This window comes from Martes martes (assembly GCF_963455335.1).
Source record: "Martes martes genome assembly, chromosome: 6".
In the NCBI taxonomy this organism is placed as follows: domain Eukaryota; kingdom Metazoa; phylum Chordata; class Mammalia; order Carnivora; family Mustelidae; genus Martes; species Martes martes.
The window spans coordinates 126,187,921-126,209,003 of record NC_137893.1 but is presented as its reverse complement, the minus strand read 5'-3'; the positions used below and the strand labels follow the sequence as shown (position 1 = coordinate 126,209,003).

The following is a 21,083-nucleotide window of genomic DNA, read 5'->3' as shown; positions in this document are numbered from 1 at the left end:
TGGAGGAGGAGGAGGGAGGCCGGCTCGCGGAGCCGGAGAGCGCGGCCGGCTCTGCAGGCTGGGATCCGAGCTCGCGGCTTCCGGGAGGCGCCCGAGGCCGGATAAATACCTCCCGGGCTCCCGGGGACAAGCGGACGCTGCCCGCACCGCCGCCCGCGCCGCCCGCGCCGCCCGCACAGCTGTCCGCAGGGCACCGAGCCGCCCGGCTTAGGCGCGGCGCCCGCTCCTCCTCCTGCGGCCGGCGCGGAGCAGCGGAGAGCGGCGGGCTCGGCCGCCGGCGCCCGGGCCGAGGAGCCGATGAGCGGCGGCGGCTGAGGGCCCGGGCCGGCCTCTGCCCGCCCTCTGCCCGGCGCCCGAGCGGGGCCGCAGCGCCCGGGGCGCGGGGTTCGGGCCGGTGACATGGGGGCGGACTGAAGCACCCGGGGCGGCCAGGCGCTCTCTCTAGAGCCGCGGGGCTCTCCTCCGCGGCTGCGGCCGCTGCGGGCGCCCGGCCCGGCGCGCTGTGCCCGGGGCGCCCGCGGGAGCCTCCGCTGCGCTTCTATGCGCCTCTGCGGGCGCCGTGGGCCCGGGCCATGGCGATAGATCGGCGGCGCGAGGCAGCGGGCGGCGGGCCCGGGCGGCAGCCGCCCCCGGCCGAGGAGAACGGCTCCCTGCCGCCCGGGGACGCGGCGGCCTCGGCGCCCCTCGGGGGACGCGCGGGCCCCGGCGGCGGTGGCGGGGAGATCCAGCCGCTGCCCGCCCCGCATCCCGCCGCTGGCGGCCCGCACCCGGGCTGCAGCTCGGCGGCGGCGGCCCCGAGCCTCCTGTTGCTGGACTACGATGGGTCGGTGCTGCCCTTCCTCGGGGGCCTGGGCGGGGGCTACCAGAAGACCCTCGTGCTGCTCACCTGGATCCCGGCGCTGTTCATCGGCTTCAGCCAGTTCTCGGACTCTTTCCTCCTGGACCAGCCGAACTTCTGGTGCCGCGGGGCCGGCAAAGGCGCGGAGCTGGCGGGGGTCACCGCCACGGGCCGGTGGGACGCCGGCGACTTGGCCAACTGGACCAGCCCCCCGACCACCCCCTTCCCCACTGCCTCCTGGGGAGCCGCGGGCAACCTTAGCAACGGCAGCGGCGGGGACGGGGGTGACACGCCACCCCTGCCGTCCCCTCCGGACAAGGGGGACAACGCCTCCAACTGCGACTGCCACGCGTGGGACTACGGCATCCGCACAGGCCTCGTCCGAAACGTGGTCAGCAAGGTAAGGGCTGCGCCCGCCACGGCCCCGTGTCCTCCTGAGCCTTTCACTCCTGGATCTCCTCCACCCTTCCCTAGGTCTCCCTCCGTGCAGACCGAGGTCCCTTAAAGCGATGCTAGCCTGTGTGTACATGGATCTGGCATCGACTGGATCCTCTGTCCCCCAGAGGAGATGCATTTGCTTGTGAAGCGGGGGCTTTTCTTTGCCTTCCTCGGGGAAACTGCCTCCCGAACCTAAGGAGGGACTCCATAGCCTTTCCTAGTTTGCACGCAAACTCCTGCCCGAGTGCACGTTTGGAAAGAGAGCCCCTCCCCCCCCCGAATGACTTGAGCTCCCTTCCCCTACCCTTCCAGCTGTCACCCTCATTCAGGCAGGGGTGGCCCCCGAGAAATGTAAGGCTGCTGACCTGGCAGCCAGCCAGCTCTGGAAGACTCGCCTCATTCAGGGTCTGATGGCTGGAGCCAGCACCTCGGTTCTAGTCTTCTGCCGGGCTATTGGTCTCCCACAAAGAAATGTCTACCCATGAGACTAATGGCATAGTCCCAGATGTTCTTCTTTCTGGCAGATCTCAGTCATCCCGTGCTGGGTTTGGAAACAGACTGAAGCTGACTGTGGAACCCAAGTTAGAGCCGCAGAAGCAAAGAGCTTTTGCACATTCCCCTTCCCTCCTCATTGTGCTCATTCCTCTCCAAAGACTGGTATTTTTGACTTTGGATTTTGCCACTCAGGTGTTTTCTCGGGACTTCAGTAATATCTCTAGAGTATAGGACAGGAACTAAGAATTTGTTTTGTATTCCCGGACCACCACTGCTCTCACACAGCAGCTGCTTTTGTCTGAAGCAGTGAGACCCTGGGAAGCTTTAGCTGAGCAACCGCCTTGCTCAGAGTCCGGAGGAGCCCCTCTCACAGATGCATTGCATTGTGTGAAATGGAGCAGCCGTGTTTTTTGAGAGGAGATGGGTGGCCGGTAGAAAAATGGAGACTAGGCAATGTCAGAAAAATTAATCCCTAAGATGTCTATATTTTCTGATTTTTTCATATAAGAGGCATTTGTTAAGCAATTTGTGTTTTTTGTCCCTTCTGTGTTTTAAATTACTAATTTGTATTTCAAAGTAAGTGTAGACCTCCCACCACCACCACCCCCCACCCCCTGCCTCGTTCTGGGCTGTTCTGGGCGCAGTGGGTTTTGTTTTTTTTTTTTAATTTTTTTATTTTTTATTAACATATGATGTCTTAGCCCCCGGGGGTACAGGTCTGTGAGTCGTCAGGCTTACACACTTCACATGGGCTCAGTTTTAAATGCTTTGTTTAAAGGTGAGACTGAAATGTGACAGAGTGCATGTGCTTTCTCCCCCAAATGAGTGTTAGTAAACAGTTGTAGCTCAGGGATGTGTAAGATGAAACTCTTACATCATCATAATCATTGTTTTAATCTTGTACCAACCTGGCAAGAAATGATCTGTCCTGTGGGAACTGACGGCATTAGCCGTTGATGGGGAAGATCCTTCAGGCTTGGTTCACCTTGACACCCCTCAGCCCGGGCCCCAGCACCTCTCCTCTCCAAACATGTTGCTGTGACTCTGTTTCCCATCCAGGCGGGGCAACATTTGTTTTTTTTTTTTTTTTTTTTGTTCCCAGCATGGAAAAATTGAGAACAATGACTAGAGTGACTATTTTAACACCCTTTGTATGTCCCTGCAAGTAAGGATTTGGTGACATTTTCAAATACTTTAAACCCCTTTTTAAAGTAGAGGAGGAATAATAGAGATGAAAGCAACTGTGTTTAGAGGGCGCTGTGTCCCAGGGTCAGAGGGGAGGGGAACTTGAAAGTTAGGAGGTGGGATAGAGCATCATTAACCTAGTGGTGGGGACCCAGGAACAGCTATTCACACTCTGCCGGGTGGTGGGATGAGAGGACTAAAATAGTCCTTGAAAACAGGCTTTAAAAGCACAGTGGAGAGCTGGCCAATTTTTCTAAATTAGCACTCAGGAGGGTCAAAGATGGCAGTAATGTGTGCCCTCTGCTTTGGGGCTGCTTCAGAGCTGTGTCGTGGTTACCTGTAGCTGACAGGGCAAGACTGGGAGCTGAAGACCTCGGGAGAATAGTTAGAGACACATTCTCTCCTAAGATAAAGACTAGAAAGGACATATTGATTTTTACGCACAAATAAGATCTAAAGAAAGGACTGTCCTTCTACAGTGTTCTGTTCTATAACAAAAGCCTTCAAGAGCTCTTTAAGCACATTTGGCATATACTAAGGCCGACTTCCAGCTTCAGCTGACTGTGTCCACTGGCTACTGTATCAGATACACAAATGCGGACGGGATACTGTGATGGGTGCGCGATCGATGCGGTCAGGTGCCTCTCCGCTCTGCTTGTAAGGGCCGAAGTGGACGATGTCACCTTCCGTCAGTGGATCCAAGTTCAGAGTCTGATAGGTTGTGTTTTGCACCCTCTTTCCCCACTCCATACCACAATCTAGCCACTTGAAAATAACCTCACACGATGTCTCTGTCATTAGATTTCCCTCAGCCTGTACGTGCCCCTCCAGTAAGCACCCTGTCCTATCCCTAAGTGTTAGGTGGGGAGGGGATACAGAAAAACAGCCAGACATATATTGTATTCTATTGTATTATATTATACGTACATATTTTATTATGAATGTATATTGTATTATACATACAGTCTATTCTAAATATACATTATTAATGTGGGATTTATGTAGTACACAGTTTATCGCATATAGGCTGTAATCGTACCTACACGTATGAAACTGCCGAGCCCGTTAGAATCCTAGGTTATTGTAGTTACAAGGGATCTTCAGGCTGACAAGCCTGTCTCCTCTCCTGATCAATATCCCCAACAAGGGTCCCCCTTCCAGGATGGGAAGGGAGGGCCCCACTGGCGAGGCAGCTCCCCCGGTAGTTGCTCTTTCTTGAAGACAAGGATGTTTCGGGGTGGATAGAACTCAGGTCATCTCACGCCCATTTGTATGGCCTTGCTCCTCTGAAGGGTTCATTTTTCCTTTATATAATATGTGTTCAGATAGCGGAGCATACCCAAGACCCAAGTTTCTTTCCCGGCTAAAAAAATCTCCAGCTCCTAAAGCCATTCCACACGTGACAAAATTTGCTGTACTGATGGCTGCCCTTGGCATGTGCGCCTCTTAAACATGACACTCAGAGCACAGCCTGGCTGGCCCTGTGTGTCCTAATCAAAAGGGAGCATGGATGGACAGCATGCTTCCACTAACGGAGCCTGCATCCGAAGGCTTTCAGTAGACATGACAAGTTTCTATCTTGAGACCACGTCCCCAAATCTTTGTGGGATTGCGTTGTCAAGGATTTCTCAGGCTAGGCTTCCATGACATGGCACACAATTTAGGTTTCTTCGTAATACTTTTGGGTTGTTAGATGTCACCTGTTAGGATCTGTTTATTTTTATTTTGTGCCTTGGTCTTTGGTTTTGTTCCAGAATTTTCGGTGCCTTCAAAATAGTAATAAAGATCTCATCTTTCTTTTGTACAACCCTGTAAAGTTTTCCAAACGTTTCCTTTTATTACGTTACTTCCTTTTATTAATGTTGAATAATCCAAGGCCAGTCTTAACACTGAGCATTATCTTGGATATTCAGTTAACACATACGTGAGTGGGCCAGGTGCTGTGTACCTTGAGCCCTGCGTTCAACTTCCCAGTGACCTTCATAGCTCTGCATTTTATCTCCCAGCCATGCCTTCCCGAAACAAATCTGACAAAGTTCTGAGTCACTAGGGGTCAGCTCTGGGAGAACTGAGGCCAGACATGTCTCCCTGTCCCACACCAGCAATCCCTGGCAGCTCAGACTGTCAAAGATTTTACACAAGGTTAAAAAAAAAAAAAAACACCACACAATATCACTGACTTTAAAATAATCCTCTTAATAATTTGCATCGTTATCCTGTATTGTTCTGAGTGAATCCTCCTTGGTTTCCAATGCTCACCACTTCCTTGGAATGCTGCCAAAAATCAATGTCACTGCTAAACTTTCTAAGCTCCATTCGTTTTCTGTATGTAAAGTTTGGGATGTTTGTCCCCAGTCTTCTGATACTTCTTCTGTTCTCCATAATTCTCAAAGATTGCTGGCTTTCATCCTGTAAGTACATCTGAGAGTTGTTTAAATATCCTGGGAAGTAATTTGTATTCTTTTTCTGGGGCTCAAGTCTAGAAGTATTTAAAGTGATTCAGTACAATTTAATTAGGATTAAAAATAATTACAATCTCATTGCAATAGTAATATTTTAAAAATAACCCAGTGTCAGGTCATCCCAGGGGTGGTTGATTTATTTTGCCTAGTGTAGACAATACAACAGTGAACATCTTTATGCATCTCTATTTTTAGAAATTGACTAATAGATAATGCATGCACATGGTACAGAAAGCAGACAGTGAAAGTACCATTGCCTGCCATCTCTGCCTCCAGTTTCCCTCTTCAGAAGCAACCATGGTTACCAGTTTCTTCTGTATCCTTCTAGAAATAGTCTAAGTATATTTTCATTTATATATTTGTCTCTCACAAACAATGACATAATACATACATTGTTCTTTGCCTGTTTCCACCAATATTGGGTATGGGTGCCTATCCCCAGTGAGAGAGCCCCTCCTTTTGCACCTGCAATACTATGTCTGCGTAGTATTCCACTGCACCAGTAAGCCATAATTTATTTAATTAGTCGCCTACTCAGGGGGCACTGAGGTTGTTTCCAGTCTTTGCTGTTATATAATATATAATGAAATTCTGGCATGCATGAAATTCTTAAAAGGGGAGGGTCAAAGTAGGCTACAATTTCTATTTTGATAAATGTTGTTAAGTGCTCTCTAGAGAGCTTACCAGGTTCCACTTCCACCCCTCATGCTGGAGGTGCTGTTCCTCATACCCTCCCTGACCAAGGATTTACCCCACTTTGAAGTGTCTCCCAGTTTGATCTGTGAGGTGTACTTGGTGGTTGTTGTTGTAATTCGCATTCCTCTAGTTAGAAGGGAGGGTAAATATGTCTCTGACATTTTTGGAGCCATTTATTTCTTCCCTTTGAACTGCCCTCCTCAGGTCCTTTGCCTATGTGTGGGTTTGGGGGGAGCAGTACGCAAAAAGTACTGTCCAGTACTTAAAGCAGAAAGTAAATTAACTCTCTGGATGTCTTGTAAATGTTTTTCCCCTGGCTCCCTGTTTGTCTTTTTCTTGTATTTATGGTGTGTTTGTTACGCAGAAACTTTGGGTTTCTATGGAGTCAACCCTTCTCTGTTAGGGTTTCTGGGTTTTGCATTAGATTTAGGGCTTCCATAATCCCGGAATATTAGAAAAAGACCCATACTTTCTCCTACTATTTTTTTTTTTTTTTGATCTTGGAACCTTTGTCATTTGGTGTTGTAGATATCCATTTTGCTTTGATTAAGCTAGTAGGATGAATTGCTAGAAAGGGAAATAAATATTAGGGCCTGGATATACCCAGCATTTCTTGCAGGCTTTGACTTGCCCCTAGCAGCATCCTAAACACTGCATTTGGCTGTGGCGCCAGTGGGGAGACCAGAAGCTCAAGGGTTGTTAAGCAGCCCTTGTCATCGTTCAGGAGCCCACACCCTCCCCCCCCCCCGCCCCGCCCAATGCTGTGGGGCTCATCTTTCCTGCATCTTCTTGTTCTGAGCTGGCTGCCAAATCTCTCGTTTCTCCTTCTTCTTCTTCTTCTTCTTTTTTTTTTTTTCTCTTCTTCCTCTTTTGTCCATAGCATTTTTTGCAGGTCTCCATTCATTTTGGCCTTCAGTCCAAAGTAGAATTGAGTCAAAAGTTGATGTCATTTAAAACCACGATGGGCTTTCTGAATGTCTGTCCTGGCATTGCCACAAACCAGCCGTGAGCTGGAGCCAGCCTGGCATCTACTGGCTCCGGCCAGTGTACACCTCTCCATCCAGTGGCCCGCTTGGGGGTGTCTCGTTGGTGGCTTCAAGTCTGCAGGGTGGGAGCACTTACACCACGGAATTGGCAAACACTTCACATTTGGGGTTTTATGTTTTCTGCGGAGATCTGGTTGTTAAATGATCCTTATGCCACCAAGTGTGACCCTAGGCCACTCCTTTTTTTTTTTTTTTAACTTTTCTCCTTCCTTCCTTTCATAGACGAGTCCCTCTTTTGGGCCAAGTTTGTGCTATGTGTTTGGGATACAATGACATATAGACAGTTCTGTTCCTATAGAGCTTAGAGACTAAGGAGGGAGCCACACCTTATTAATTAATAATAATCCTTTAATTACACCTGGAGTTAGGTATGTGGAAAGAAAGGGAAATGAAAGGCTAGAACAAAAAGCCTGGCCTACACTGACTGGTTTCTGAGTGCAACTGACATCTGAGTTGGGCATCTTAGGTTTGAGTGGGAGAGAGAGGAGAGAGAACAGCATTTGCAAGGGTCCTGTGGTATGTGAGAGCTTCGAATTGCTAGGAGGCAGTAAAGGTGGGAACATGGGGAGGAGTGGCTGTGACACATTCAAAACATCAGCCGTGAGAGGAACCAAGTCAGCTAAGGGGATGAACTGAGGGGGAGGGCGGCAAGGCAGAGCATGTGGAGAAGGGGAGCTGGGATGGGGAGTGGGGCTCTGTGGAGAGGCAGAGGGGAGGGGGCAGAGCATTTGATGGGGAGAGGTCATCTGACCAAAGGTCCTGGGGAAACCAGGTGATTTGAGCTGTGGGAAGGAGGCCGGCCAGCCCAAGAAGAGGTTCTGAGGAGGAGCTGGGGGAAATCACATTGCAGCTGCAGGTCCAGGCCCGACTCGGGGGCCTGAAGCCTCTTTCCAACTATTGCTAGGAAGCAGCACTGGCCCATTGGAGTATTCCAACATTTTCTCCCACCCTTCCGCTCAAAAGGGGAGAGTTGTAATAGAATTTGCACAAAGCTGAAAGACCCTGACATAGGAAACCATCAGTCTAGAGTTTACTTGGATTCAACCAAACCAGCTTTACCAAATGCCTAGTGTAGGTTAAAAAAAAAAAAAAAAAAAAGTTGTCCTGGGCATGGCTAGTGTATAATATGATCTCTTCGTCGCAAGTCCTCAGTTTACAGATGAGAAGACTGGGGCTAGAGCAAGGGGGGGGGGGGGGTGTCACGGACTCATCCAGAGCCGCCAGCTCCGGGGGGGCTAGAATCTAGCTCCACTCCCCCCCGCAGAGTATTCCTGCCTCTGCCCCGGGGCGGCCCCCACCAAGGGAGAGGGGCCAGGAAAGGCTGGTGGGCCGTTCATCCCTCCTTCGGCCCTGCTCATCCTCACTCTGCTGTGCAGCCTCGGCCAGCTCTCTCCGTCCTGACACCAGCTGTGTGGTGTTCCGAGTGGCACCGGCCACTCCCCACTGGAGCTGTGTCTGACTCTTTTACCCACACAGTCTTCGCCGTGGCTGTCTGAGCTCACCTGCCTCTGAAACCATGAAAAGAGGAAGAAGGGCTTTTTCGTTTGGCAGGAGCAGTTTCGGGTCCTGATGGCTGCTTAGGACCAGCAGCTGTTACCAACAGCCGTGACAGTCCCAGGTACAACTCCATTAGCTTTATCTTTGGGAGCGGCAGGAAAAGTGGGTCATCCCTCGCTTTACGGGGAGGCGAGAATGAGAACACCTGGGGAGAGCCCATCGCCCTCCCCCCCACCCCGGGTGCCCGGCAAACCCGAGGAACCTGGGAATCTCAGATCCCTTTCTCCCTCCTGTGTGTGGGGTGCAGACAGGCCCAATGAGTCGAATGAGTCATCTGAGAAATACTGTGGCAGGGAGGAGCTGATAGGCCACACCTGGGAGGGTGATTTAGGTGCCTGCCCCTTCCCCTCCGCCCAGATACCCATCACATGGGGGGCCAGGTGTGCCCTTCCTCCAGGATGCAGGAATCCAAGGTGGCCTGAGGAGTCTGACCAAACGGACCTCTGGTGTGATGAATGAGACCATGTAATGGCTTTGTGTGTTTTCAGGTCACTGGTCACAGGGCTCCAGGGGATCTGGAGAGGGAAAGGCTTTTCTGGCTGACCTCTAGGAATGGGAGAGCAGGGCTTTGCCAGGGGCTTCACACCCCCACAGGGGTCTTGGCTCAGCACTTGAGTTCATGCCACTGGATAGAGAACCATCTACATGTGTTAAGAAGTCTGGGCTGGCTGTGCTGGTGACAATGGATCAGAGAAACCACAGAATTTTAGGGGAGTTGGTGGTAACTTTGGACCTCAACGGCAGGGGTCAGAGAGCTCCCCTCAGGGGCAGGTGTGAACCGGATGGAAGGCCAGGCGCCCTTCCCCAGGGCTACCCCACCCACCTCGAGTGCTGTCCTTGCTGACTTGTCATGGGATGGCAGTGCCTGGCCTCACTAGCCTTCAGACTTTGATCAGATGTGACTTGGGGCTCTTCCTTTCATAAGCTCAAGGCTGCTCAGTGCTGGTCATTATGTGTGAGCAGATGTTCCTCCAAACAGGGGACCTAGAGACTGGCAAGGCTTCGATTTCTAGGAAAGAGGGGCAGAGTGTTTATTGATGATTGAGTTGGCTTTCCCCTAAAATAAATCACTGCTGAAATAGAACACCGCCGGAGGCCACTCCATTTGCATAGGATGATATTCTGTAAAACCCCTCGAATGACTCCTGGTCGCAAGTAACAGAGACAAATTTCACATCACATTAACAAAACAGAAAAGAAGTGTATAGGAAAGATGCAGGAATGGCTCAGGGAACCTAGGGTAGGATCTGAAACCAGAAAATTGGGGGGTGGGGGAGGGGTTTGAATCAGGAGCCCTGCTGCCACTGCCCTTCTGTCAGAAGCCACACGTGCTCTCAGCCCTTTGTCCAGAAGTCAGCTTTGCTCCCCCTACACACTGACTTTGCCCATGCTTCTGCTTACCTGGTCAGGCACCAGTCAGTACGGAGGCCCACATTCCTCTGTCCATTCCAGATTCCTGGGTGCGGGTCTGATGTCCAGGCAGGTTTCACAGTAGGGGATGTGGTTACCCAGCTCCAGGGGTTTCCTGCAGACCATGTGGCACGCGGTGGTAGTAGCTGTTCTTCAATGGTGTGGAAGGGATTAGAGAGGAATCTTTTTGGCAATTAACCGAGAATAATTGCATATTGATGCAAATCATTACATACTTTAAACAAAGTATTTTTTTTCTTCCCAAAGACTCAGGATGTAATTTACCTGACGGCTTAAGCTTAGTATGGAATTGACAGAGATGCGCCTCCTGAGGCTTCTTTTCTAGAAACAGTGATACATGGTCTCACTTGGCTCCAGATCACAGAGAGAGCTTGGAACAAGCCCTTGGACTGTCACTGAAACAGTTTTACACGTTACCCCCACCCCTGGCCCCACACAGGGTGAGTGTCTGTTTTTCTAAACCTTTCTGCTGGTCAGGACCAGCTAGATGAAAATGCGAACCCCTCGTTCAAAAATTTTTAAGATCAAGGGCGCCTGGCTGACTCAGTCATTAAGCATCTGCCTTCAGCTCAAGTCATGATTCCAGGGTCCTAGGATCGAGCCCTGCATCAGGCTCCCTGCTCCAGGGGAAGCCTCCTTCTCCCTCTCTCTCTCTCCCCCCTGTTTGTATTCCCTCTTTAACTGTCTCTCTCTCTCTCTCTCTGTGTGTGTCAAGTAAATAAACTCTTTTTAAAAAAATTAAGATCAAGACGGTGACAGCCTAGCTCTAAGCCAAATGTGGGCCCATCTGAGCGGTGGTGCTTCTGGTGGGCTCCAGCCTGTCACGGCTACAAAGCCAAGCGAGGATCCCTGGGCCCTTGTAAGTCTTTCTTCCCGATTTTTCGGTGTCCTTTCTGCTTCTCTCTTCCTTGGTTGTGTTTTGTATCTTTTTCTAGATTGCTTGTAGTCAAAGTGAAACATACTTTTTGTGGGTCTGTTTTTTCCCAGGGAACAGCTTCACAAAGCCCCAGCCAATTTTGTTTTGAATATTTAGTTCACCCAAGGTATGCAACAGCAAGAAGGAGCCACCGAGGGAGCCTTCTTACATTTGAAAACACTGCCCAGAAGTGAGACGGTTGGTTTACTTATCTGAGCAGTGACCCAAACAGCTGAGTCATAGGAATGTGTGGTAAAGAATGTTAAGTCATAGGAATGCTAGTTAAGTGTTTATCAGCCATTTTTTTTAAGTGGAGAGGAGAGTCAGTCCTTCCTCTAATTTAATTCTGCCAGCTAACAGTCACATTTTATTTCTTAGTATCATTTAAAGAAGAAGGGCAAAGGATATAATGCTGGCATACAACAGCCACAGGCGTCCCAGTGGTCGTATTAAATTATGGATGGGTTATGCACTCAGCATAGTAATTTGCACTACAGAGTGTTTCCTCCCAGATTAGATTAAAAGCTGCTTTTTCTCTGTGTGTTTAAAAGATGCTTTACAAATTGGGCACCCTTGATTGTTACATACTGAGGAACTCCACTGTTCTCCGATGAATATGCATGAGCGTTTGCAGCGAACACAAAGTTTTTGTCCTATTTTTTAAAAGTTTTTTTTTTAATTGTGGTAAAATACACATAACATAAAATGTGCCATTTTAACCACGTTGAAGTGTTCGGTTGAGTGGGATTAAGTACAGTACCAGTGCTGTGCACCCATCACCACCGTCCATCTCCAGGACTCTGTCATCTTTCCAAACTGAAACTCTGTCCCATTCACCGCGAAGTGCCCAGCCCCTCCCCCTCCCCCTGGCAACCACCATTCCACTTTCTGTCTCTGAATCTGACTACTCCAGCGACCTCAGATCAGTGGAGCCATTCTTCTTGTTCTTTTGTGACTCGATAGATTTATTTTACGTAGCAGAATTCATCCACATGGTAGCATGTGTCAGAATTTCCTTCCTTTTTAAGGCTGAACCATATTCTATGCTATGTATAGACCGCAATTTGTTTATCCGTTCATCCACTGAGGGACTCTTGGGTTGCTTCCACCTTTTGGCTGTTGGAAATAAGGCTGCTGTGGACACAGGTGTTGTTCTACTTTTTGAAGACTGTTGGGTACAACTCCTTCATCCCTCCCCTGTTAGGTGATTTCTGGAGCCACCTGTGTGGCGCCCAACCCTGGTCCTTCTGTCAGAACATCCACTCTGTAAGCAGGCCTTCTGCTCCACCTTGGGTGGGTGACACAGATGGGCAGAAGATAGTCTGTGCCCTGAAGAAGGAGCTCATGGTGTAGCCAAGACAGCTGGTAAATGGAGGATTCTAGGCCCAGTGTGAGACAAGCTGAGATGAGCGCATGAGGGCTGGGAGCTGAGGGTGTGGAGTGCAGAAGTAGGCACGCCCAAGAAAGCCCACAAGGTCTGTGCTCGGCTCTGGGAGTTCCCAACATGGGCAGGGGGAGCCAGGTGCTGTGCTGTAGCCTTTGAGCTGGGCACCAAAGGAGGGCTGGGGTCTTGAAAGATGAAAAGGGTTTCGTCTGTGGGGGAGCTGACAAAGGCTGGGAAGGGACCAGGGCAGGGCGCAGAGGGGGATACCTGCAGCAGAACTTGGGGTCTGACTGCACGGCCCCCACAGTCCATTCTTGGGGATCGGTGGAGTTTTCCCCAGTAGACAATGAGTTATCTGAAGTTTGTAACAGAGAAATGAGAGTAGAGACCCAGGGTAGAACCCCCAGGCCCAGGCTAGGTCCTTGTGGCACTGTGTCCTCAGGACCCCTATGGCAGTCCTCTTGGCTTCTGTCTGGCTGCCATGTGCTGCCCCTGGGGCACATGTGTTGCTGTGGGCCTCTGTGAGAACTCTCGCCAAACCCCCATCCCAAGTGTGGCCATGTCCCAGGGGCTGTGGCCCTCGCCCTGTCTGTGTATCCGTGCTGTTGGGAGCTGCTGGCTTCGCCCAGCATCCCTGCCTTACCCACTGTGCCTCACGGCCTCTGTGCCACAGATGGTGTCAGCTTGCCTGATGTCAGATCTCTGGGACTGCTTCAGCAATCTCGGTCACGGTCGGCCTCTGCGTGGTGTTGGCATTGACTGCTCAGTCCTTGACTCTCTCCTTGGGATGGGGGGAGGCTGCTTTTCCAGATTTTTCTTGTGCTCCCCTGGTTGCTCTTCTCCTTCGGGAATCCTTTCCACCATCTGCTGCCTTCAGATGGTTCCCTAGAGTCTCAGTCAGCTTGGGCTGCATAACAAGTACCACAGACGGGGTGGGGGTGGGGGGCTGACAGACATTTGGTTCCTCTCGGATCTAAGAGCTGGAAGTCTAAAATCAAGTGTTGGCAGGGCTGGTCCTTCTGAGGCCTCCCTCCGTGGCTTATGCATGCTGTCTTCTCCCCGTGTCCTCGTGCGGGCTTCCCTCTGTGTGCGCCTGTGGTCTAGTCTCTTTTTACAAGGCCCATCCCAATTACCTCATTTTTAAATTAATTACCTCTGTAAAGGCCCCATCTCCAAACACAGTCACATTCTGGAGTACGAAGAGTCAGGACTCAACATTTGAGAGTTTGCCGGGTGGGGAGGTGGCGCAGTTTGGGCAAGGGGACACAGTTCAGCTCATAAATCCGAGTTCCAGCTCGCACCTTGAGTAGGGCAGCTGCAATCTTCATCTGTAACCCAGATGTCTCCTCAGAGCCCTAGCTCTGTGTGTTTGGTTACCCTCTAGACCAGACCTCTCATCTGGCCCCTGATCTTATCCACCCCCCCTTACCTCAAATCCCAGTGTTTTTGATCCTAAATTGATGATGAGAAGCTTTTTTTTACTTCCCTGCTTCAGATCCATGACCTTCAGGATGAAGTTGGGTCTGGTTGGCTGTTTTTCAAGGTCCCTGTATGTCTGTCTGCACCCTGCATGCGTCTCCTGCATGGTCCCCCATCACGGCCGTGTGGGGACCCTGTGCTCCAGCCTTCAGTTTCTCAAACAATGCTTGACCTTTGCAGTCAGTTCTCCTTGACTGAAGGTTCTCCTTCAATCTAGAATCCACCTGCCCTCCCCATCATCCCATCACCTTCCTAAAGCCTTTCCTGGCTCCCTATTCCCCCACCCCAATCCTCTGCCCTTGCTTTCCTGGCCCAGATCTGTATCCTCAGCTCCTGGATCTAGTTGGCACTCAATTAACATTTCTCGAATGGCAAAGGTAAATAGGAAGGGGGCCGTTACTGTGACTCTCACCTGGGCAAGGTGAGGTGACTTAATTCTAGGATGACAAGAAAAGGAAGAGGACAGGTAACTCAGACCTAAACTCAAATTCCAGTGCATTGATTGAAAACTAAGAAATAGCAGCTAGGCAAATTTGAATTCCCAGTGGGCTCTGGAATGGGTTATATGTTGACTTTAAGTCATCATTTTTCAGAACTTTCAGTCCCGGGGCCTTCTCTTCTCATAAAGGTGACATACCAAACTGGTGTGAATCTAGGATTGCAGTAGCCATGGCTGGAGCTCGTAGAGTCACCTGGGAGCTTTTGGAATCTGGGACCCTGGCATCAGTTGCTTAAAAAAGTTCATGCAGTGATTTCCAGGAGGTATAATCCACCCCCCGCCCCGGGGGCATTGGGCAGTGTCTGGCAACATTTGTTGTCCTCACAGCCGATTGGGATGCAACTGGCATCTGATGGGTGGGGACCAGGGGTGCTGCTGAATATCCCACAATGCACAGCCCCCCGCAGCAAAGTACGACCCAGTAGAGCACACCAAGTTTGAGAAACCCTGGTCGAGGCTGATACAGAAGTTCATCGTATGTTCTGACCATACCCGACAGATGGCTGGGGTCAGCCCAGGTGAGACCTTGGCCCCTCTGTAACCCACAAGGGGAGCATTGGTATGTGGGCTCGGGAGCTATAGGAGGGTGATTCATCATACCGGGAATCATCACAGCGCAGCCAGGGCCCCTTTGCCCTCCGTGAACAAGGGTTTGCTGAGCACATAAACGGTGTAAACCAAGTGTCAGCGGACACGTTTAGCCTACCTAGGGAAGCACATTATGAAATGCTGTCCTAGCATATTTATGTACAAATGAATGTTGCTAATGACCAGGTCACTCATTAAATTAGGTCTTTTGAACCTTGGCTTGGAATAATGGTTAATTACTTGAAAAGGAAACATTTATTTGGAAGTAAAGGGTATTTATTTTCAAAATGTCTCTAATTCAGACTAGCCTTTTCCATAATTAATTCCCATTAAGGTGGTTTGATCATGTTTTCAGCAGCAGGAAATGAGAAACCCCCTGGGGGACACAGACACCAAGAACCACAAGAGTTCAGAATCAAACATAAGCACTGTTTACACTCGCTGAGTAACAGAGCGGGGTTGACCGCTCCCTTGGGCATGGGCGGTGAACCTACAGCGGTCCTAATGTGACATGGACCTGTGCTCAGGGCTAGCACGTGTGAAAGTAAGCGTGTGCGGTGTTAGCTGGGGCAGCTGGGGAGGTGCCCCCTTCATTAAGCTAAGCTAGCCTCCCCCCACCACCCTCAGGCAGGTACAGGCCCCAGGCAGCCTCAGCACTTCCCCAGCGAGACCTTTCCTTCCTTACGTGCTCATGCATCATCTGTCTGTCCCACTCATTTGTATCACTTTTTGGGAGTTTGTGCTCGCTATCCTTGGTATCTAATAAAGAACTATCAAGGGCCACAGAGGGTCAGAGAGCTGTGTGTCCTGGGGCTGGCCAGAGGATCTCACCTGGCTCTCAGAAGGAACTTCCAAGTAGTAAATAAAGACGCTTCAGCTAGAGGCCATCCAGTGGGAGGTAGTGAATGCAGGAAGGTCATGTGTCTTCATGGGGCCCTCCTTGTTTCTGGAGCCATACTGTGTGGTGAGTCATCAAATCCTCTGTGTTCCAAGATATTATTTCATAGAAGTTTTATTGGGAAGTTTTTCTGGGAAGTCCCATAAGAAGCAGCTTTCTAAATATGGGTATCATCTAGGCTGTGAAGGTGTTTGGGGTTTTGTTTTTGTTTTATTTTTGGTTTTGTGTATCTGCTGATACGGGGTTTGAATTGAATTGAATTGTGGTTTAAGTATAAGCAGTGGCTTCTCTCTTTAATTAATTTCTCCTCTGCCATCGGATTCTTCCCCATTTATAATTCTAGTTCTTTCTTGACAGAATCTCAGATAAGTGACTAACGGGAGGGATGGTGAAAAGGAAAACTGTGACCTCGATTATGAATCTCATCTCCAAAAGCAATTTTTGGGGAAACTGGAATGACCTTGGGCAGGAAGAAGGTTACCAGGGAATTTAAAGACTCATAGTTTATCATACTGAAAATAGGTTTTTAAATCTGCAGAAGGCATTTTCTCCTTTAGTCTGGGGAGGCAGTGACACACAGCAGTCTTTCTTTAGTGATCTGTTTGAGTCTGTCTAGTGACTACCGTGGTCTAATCTCATATAGTTAAAAGCATATGCAGGGAAGATAGCCCACAGGAAAAGTGCAGAGTAGTGTGTCGTATTTAGGCACGTGCTGGCACAACAGGGGAGAAGGAGCCATGAGGTGTGCCTTGGAGAAGGGTGGTCCCTGGAGGCAGAGATAGGCAGAGGGAAGCAGGGAGCCAAAGAGTGGTTTAGAGGAAGAGCAGGTATGTGTGGGAAGTAACCAGAATGTGAGTACTGTGGAAGGAGGCAGGGGGGAAGCACTTGTTTTCAGTTAGGAGAGGAGAACGTACAGTGCTGGAAAGGGTTTGAAAGCTTGGAGGGTTCTGCTGCACATTGCAGAAAAAAACTCAGATCAAACGGGCTTAAAAATATAGACAGCGATACCTGTGCTGTTTCTGGAAGTCCAGAGAGAGGACAGGCTCCCCTGCATGCCTCTAGGCCTTCTTTAGCACTGGTTCATTCTAATGCTGTATTATTAGTCTGTATCACAGACTGGGGGGCTTAAAAGACAGAATTTATTCTTCACGGTTCTGGAGGCTGTCAGTCCAAGATCAAGGGGTTGGCAGGTTGGTTCCTTCTGAGGCCTCTCTCCTTGGCTTGCGGATGGCCCTCTCCCTGTGCCTTCATGTGGTCTGTCCTCTGCACGTGTCTGTGTCCTCATCTCCTCTTATAAGGATGCTGGTCAGTGACCTCATTTTAACTTAAATATCTGTACAAACCCTTTCTCCAAATGCATCATGTTCTGAGGAACGGGGGCTAGGACTTCAGCAGATGTATTTTGAGGGGGTACAACTCAGCCCATAACAGATGCTGGTCCATTGTAGTGGCAAGATGGCTTCCTATGACACCTGGTTATTTGCTACCCCCTGCCCTCTTGTGACTCAAAGGAGGGGGAACGGCCACCTTCTCTTTGAGCATGGTACATGAGTCCTCCTCTCCTGTGGACCCTGCCTCCCCGCACACCAGCCCCTGGACCAGCCCCCCTCACTGGGTGATGCCACGTGCACGCTAGAAATGGGCCACCTGACCCTGAGTCACCTGGGAGGAGAGTGCCTGCACAGCTGTGTTCTGGCGAGAAGAGGCATTGGGAATGACCAGCACAGCCCGTTGCTCTCTGCGGAGTCTGGACTTTGGCAGGTGATGGAGGGTATTGAAGGATTTTGAGCAAGGTCACGGCAGCACGACCTTCCCCAGGTGCCCTTCGTATACCCGCCGTGTACCGGCTCCCTTGTGCAGGCCATGTGTTTCACCCTTGGGATAAGCCAGTGAAGGGGCTCTGTTCACAATGTCTCCGCCAGGTGAGGATACGGAGGTGAAGAGGCGAAGAAACTTGGCCAGGGACATGCTATTATAATCGGTGAAGTCAGCACCCTACAGTGCGTCACTCCCCTACAGTGTGTCACCCCAGCTCCAGCATCCGAGCGCCCTCCATCAGCCCCGTGCCACGCTTTCAGAGGACAAAGCTGCCTGTGTTGGGGGAGAGGAGGGGACGGTGCTGAGTGCCTGTGCTGCTGATTGTGGGGCCCCAACCAGCTGTGTCGGAAAGGGAAGAGATCACGCTGGTGTGTGGGACGAAGGCATGTGGGAGGGCACAAAGCATCCAGGGGGATCTGAAATCAAGGTGTTGCTGGGATGGGTTCCTTCCAAGGGCTGGGGGGATAGTCTGTTCCAGGCTTCTCCTGGCTTCTGATGGTTGCCACAATCTTTGGTGTTCCTTGGTTCGTAAATGCCTCGCCCCGATCTCCACCTTCACATGGCCTTCGCCCTGTCTCCCTGTCCTCACATCATCTCCCAACGCCAGTGTCTCTGTGTCCGAATTGACCCTTTTCCTAGGGACCCCATTCACACTGGGTTGGGGCCCACTTTAACGATGTCATTTGAACTTGATTACCTCCACGAAGACCCTGTCTGCCGATGAGGTCAGGTTCTGTGGCAGCAGGGAGAGGATTTCACCAGAACGTGTTAGGGGAACACAGTTCAGCCCACAACAGAGTCCTTTCAGGGAAGAGGAGGAAGGTTCGAATCATGGGAACACGGTGATTCTTTCGCGTGAGTTGTGCAAGAATAGGGCTTTCCATCTATGTCATCTACTGTTGGAATCCAGGGGGTGACTGAAGGGTGCAGGTGCAGAGAAGAGGGGGTCATGGACAGGGTGGGAGGGCCTGTGGGGCATGTCACGGGGGTGGTGGGAGGGGAAGGAGGAGGACCAGGAGGCTGCGGCAGGATTACTGGGCGCGGGGTCCCCCATGTGTCACCACTGAGGGAATTTGGCATTCAGAGAGGCTTAAAGAATGTGGCTACACAGACCCAGTGGAGCAAAGTGGCAGGGGCGGGATTTGGGTCCTGGAGGGTCTGCATTCCAGGTCCCGCTGGAGCAGCGCTGCAGGAGCCGGGCCTTCTGCCGGCGGGCACGCCCGGGGCACCTTCCCAGGGTGCTGCTAGCCCCGTGTGTCTAGGGAGGACTTTGTAAACCCAGAGTAGGGCTCCTGTTTTGTTTGCCTTTGATACGGTTACAATAATGCTCTTGTTTTGAACTGAGGGACAGCCCATAACCACATTTGTCAAGAAGCTCAGGCCTTGAAATAGCAACTGTGCGAGTCATTCGCTGTCTGTTCCGAGTGCTTGACCTAGAGATCTGCTTGGGCAGAAGGGAAAGTACGTGCAGATGCTTCCCCGCCTTGCGGTGAATCGAGCTGAGATTCGCCCTCAGCGAATGGTGGGCGCCCTGCGCGGCTCCTTCCCCTTTGCTGCCCACGTCCCAAGAACTGGCAGAGGAAGGAGCCGCGAAGCCCCAGTCAGTTGGGTATTTCTGTCTTGTCTTTGGAGACCCATTTAAAACCATTTCCCAGGTTTTTGCAAATGGAGGTATCATTAACATGTCGGTAAAAGGCACAGATTTTAAGTGTATAGTTTAGTGGGCTTCAATCCCTGTTCCACCCAGTAGCCACCATCTAAACAAGATCTAGAACATTGTCTTCACCCCATTTGATCCCCTCACGCCCCTCCAATGAGCTCGCCCCCACAGGCAGCTGCTGTTTTCATTTCCAGCCCCAGAGCTCAGCTTTGCCTGGTGCGGAACGTCACAGACACGGAATCGCACAGCGCGCAGGCTTCTGTGTCTGCTGCTTCCCCCAGCAGCATCTTTGGGATTCGTCTGGGTCTGGATTCTGGCGTAAACCCGCCGTCGCTCCCTTCCATGGCCATGCAGTGTCCCCCTGCACATGCGCACCATGTTTTGTTTCTCTCCTCACCTGTCGATGGACCTGTGTGTTGTTTCCTGCTTGTGGCTGTGACACACAGACTGCCATGAGCATTACAATCCGAATTTTATACATCCTTTCCGGTCTTTACTCCCTTTTAGCTCTAACGTTTAGAAATTGATTGACAGAATCAGATCAGCTAGTGAGCAATCTTGACTTGTTGATAATCTGGGTAATGTTCCTTCTTTGTCTTTTCTTTTTAAGGGTAGAAGCTAGAGTGACAGGGTACCTGTAAGGGGGGCTGGTGGCTGCCATCCCTATGGGGTGGGAATCTCGATACAGTTTCCCTACCAAAGTTAGATGTGGATTTTCCACTGCATGGGGTGGCAGGGGTGGGGGGGTCAGCACCCCTAACCCCTGCATTGTTCAAAAGGCATCTGTAGTTTCATCCCATCTCCTGTGACACATAGTCCCTGCAAGCAGCCAGGACTTCCTGCCTGTTTTGTAGCTCCCTCCCGCTGGTGGGACCTTGGTGAGAACCTTCTCCTTCCTCTCTTAAAGAAGACCCAGGTAGGGCGCCTGGATGGCTCAGTTGGTTAGGTGTCTGCCTTCTGCTCGGGTCATGGTCTCAAGGTCCTGGGATCAAGCCCCATGTCAGACTCTCTGCTCAGTGGGGAGGCTGCTTCTCCTTCTACCCACACCCCACCCCCAACCCCACTCATACTGTCTCTCAAATAAATTAAGAAAAAAAAAGATGACCCAGGTATCCCTTGTGAGAGCGGATAGCTCAAGGGTTAAAGAACGTTTGGAGCGAACCCCAAACAAAACCCGGGGTGCACATATCACACAGCCCATGGCTGAAGGCACACAGTGCCAAGGGCCCAGTTTGTAGGGACCCCCAGCCAAGCGGAATTCTTTTCTGATGGAGCCTGCCCTACAGAATCATGTTTGTTCCTTCATTGGATTAAAGAGGGAATTCGCGGGCTATTTCTCAACAGGGCCAAGGGAATGAGAGAAGGAGATTCAGCCCTCCCAGTCTGTCACCTCCTGTCTAGAAACCTTAAAGGAAGCCATAGAACATGGGCAGACATTTCTGACCATTTTTAAACATACGAAGATGTGGTGGTTTTCATAGGGTTTTTACATCGCTCTGTGTTTGCGAATCAGCCCGCATTTTGTCAAGAAGCACGTCTATGCTTGTGCATACGTGTCATCCCACAATGAACTGGGCTTTTTTAAGGCAGGTTAAGCAACCAGTGATGAGCTTTCAGGGACTAATGGTTTAGAGGTTGGAGACCCCCAGCGTGTTCAGCATTCCGGCTCATTGATCATGACGGCTGTTGAAGG

General features: G+C 50.8%; 1 protein-coding gene across 2 annotated transcripts in view; it reads left to right on the top strand.

Annotated features, from left to right (window-relative positions):
* Positions 1–443: 443 nt before the first annotated feature.
* SLC22A23 (solute carrier family 22 member 23) overlaps positions 444–21,083 on the top strand; it is a 168,665-nt gene continuing 148,025 nt past the window's right edge. For both annotated transcript variants that reach the window (XM_080806994.1, XM_080806993.1), the window contains exon 1: positions 444–1,238. In XM_080806994.1, coding sequence (XP_080663120.1) covers positions 573–1,238 — 666 coding nt within the window. In that variant the 5' untranslated portion in view covers positions 444–572. The remainder of the gene's footprint in view (positions 1,239–21,083) is intronic.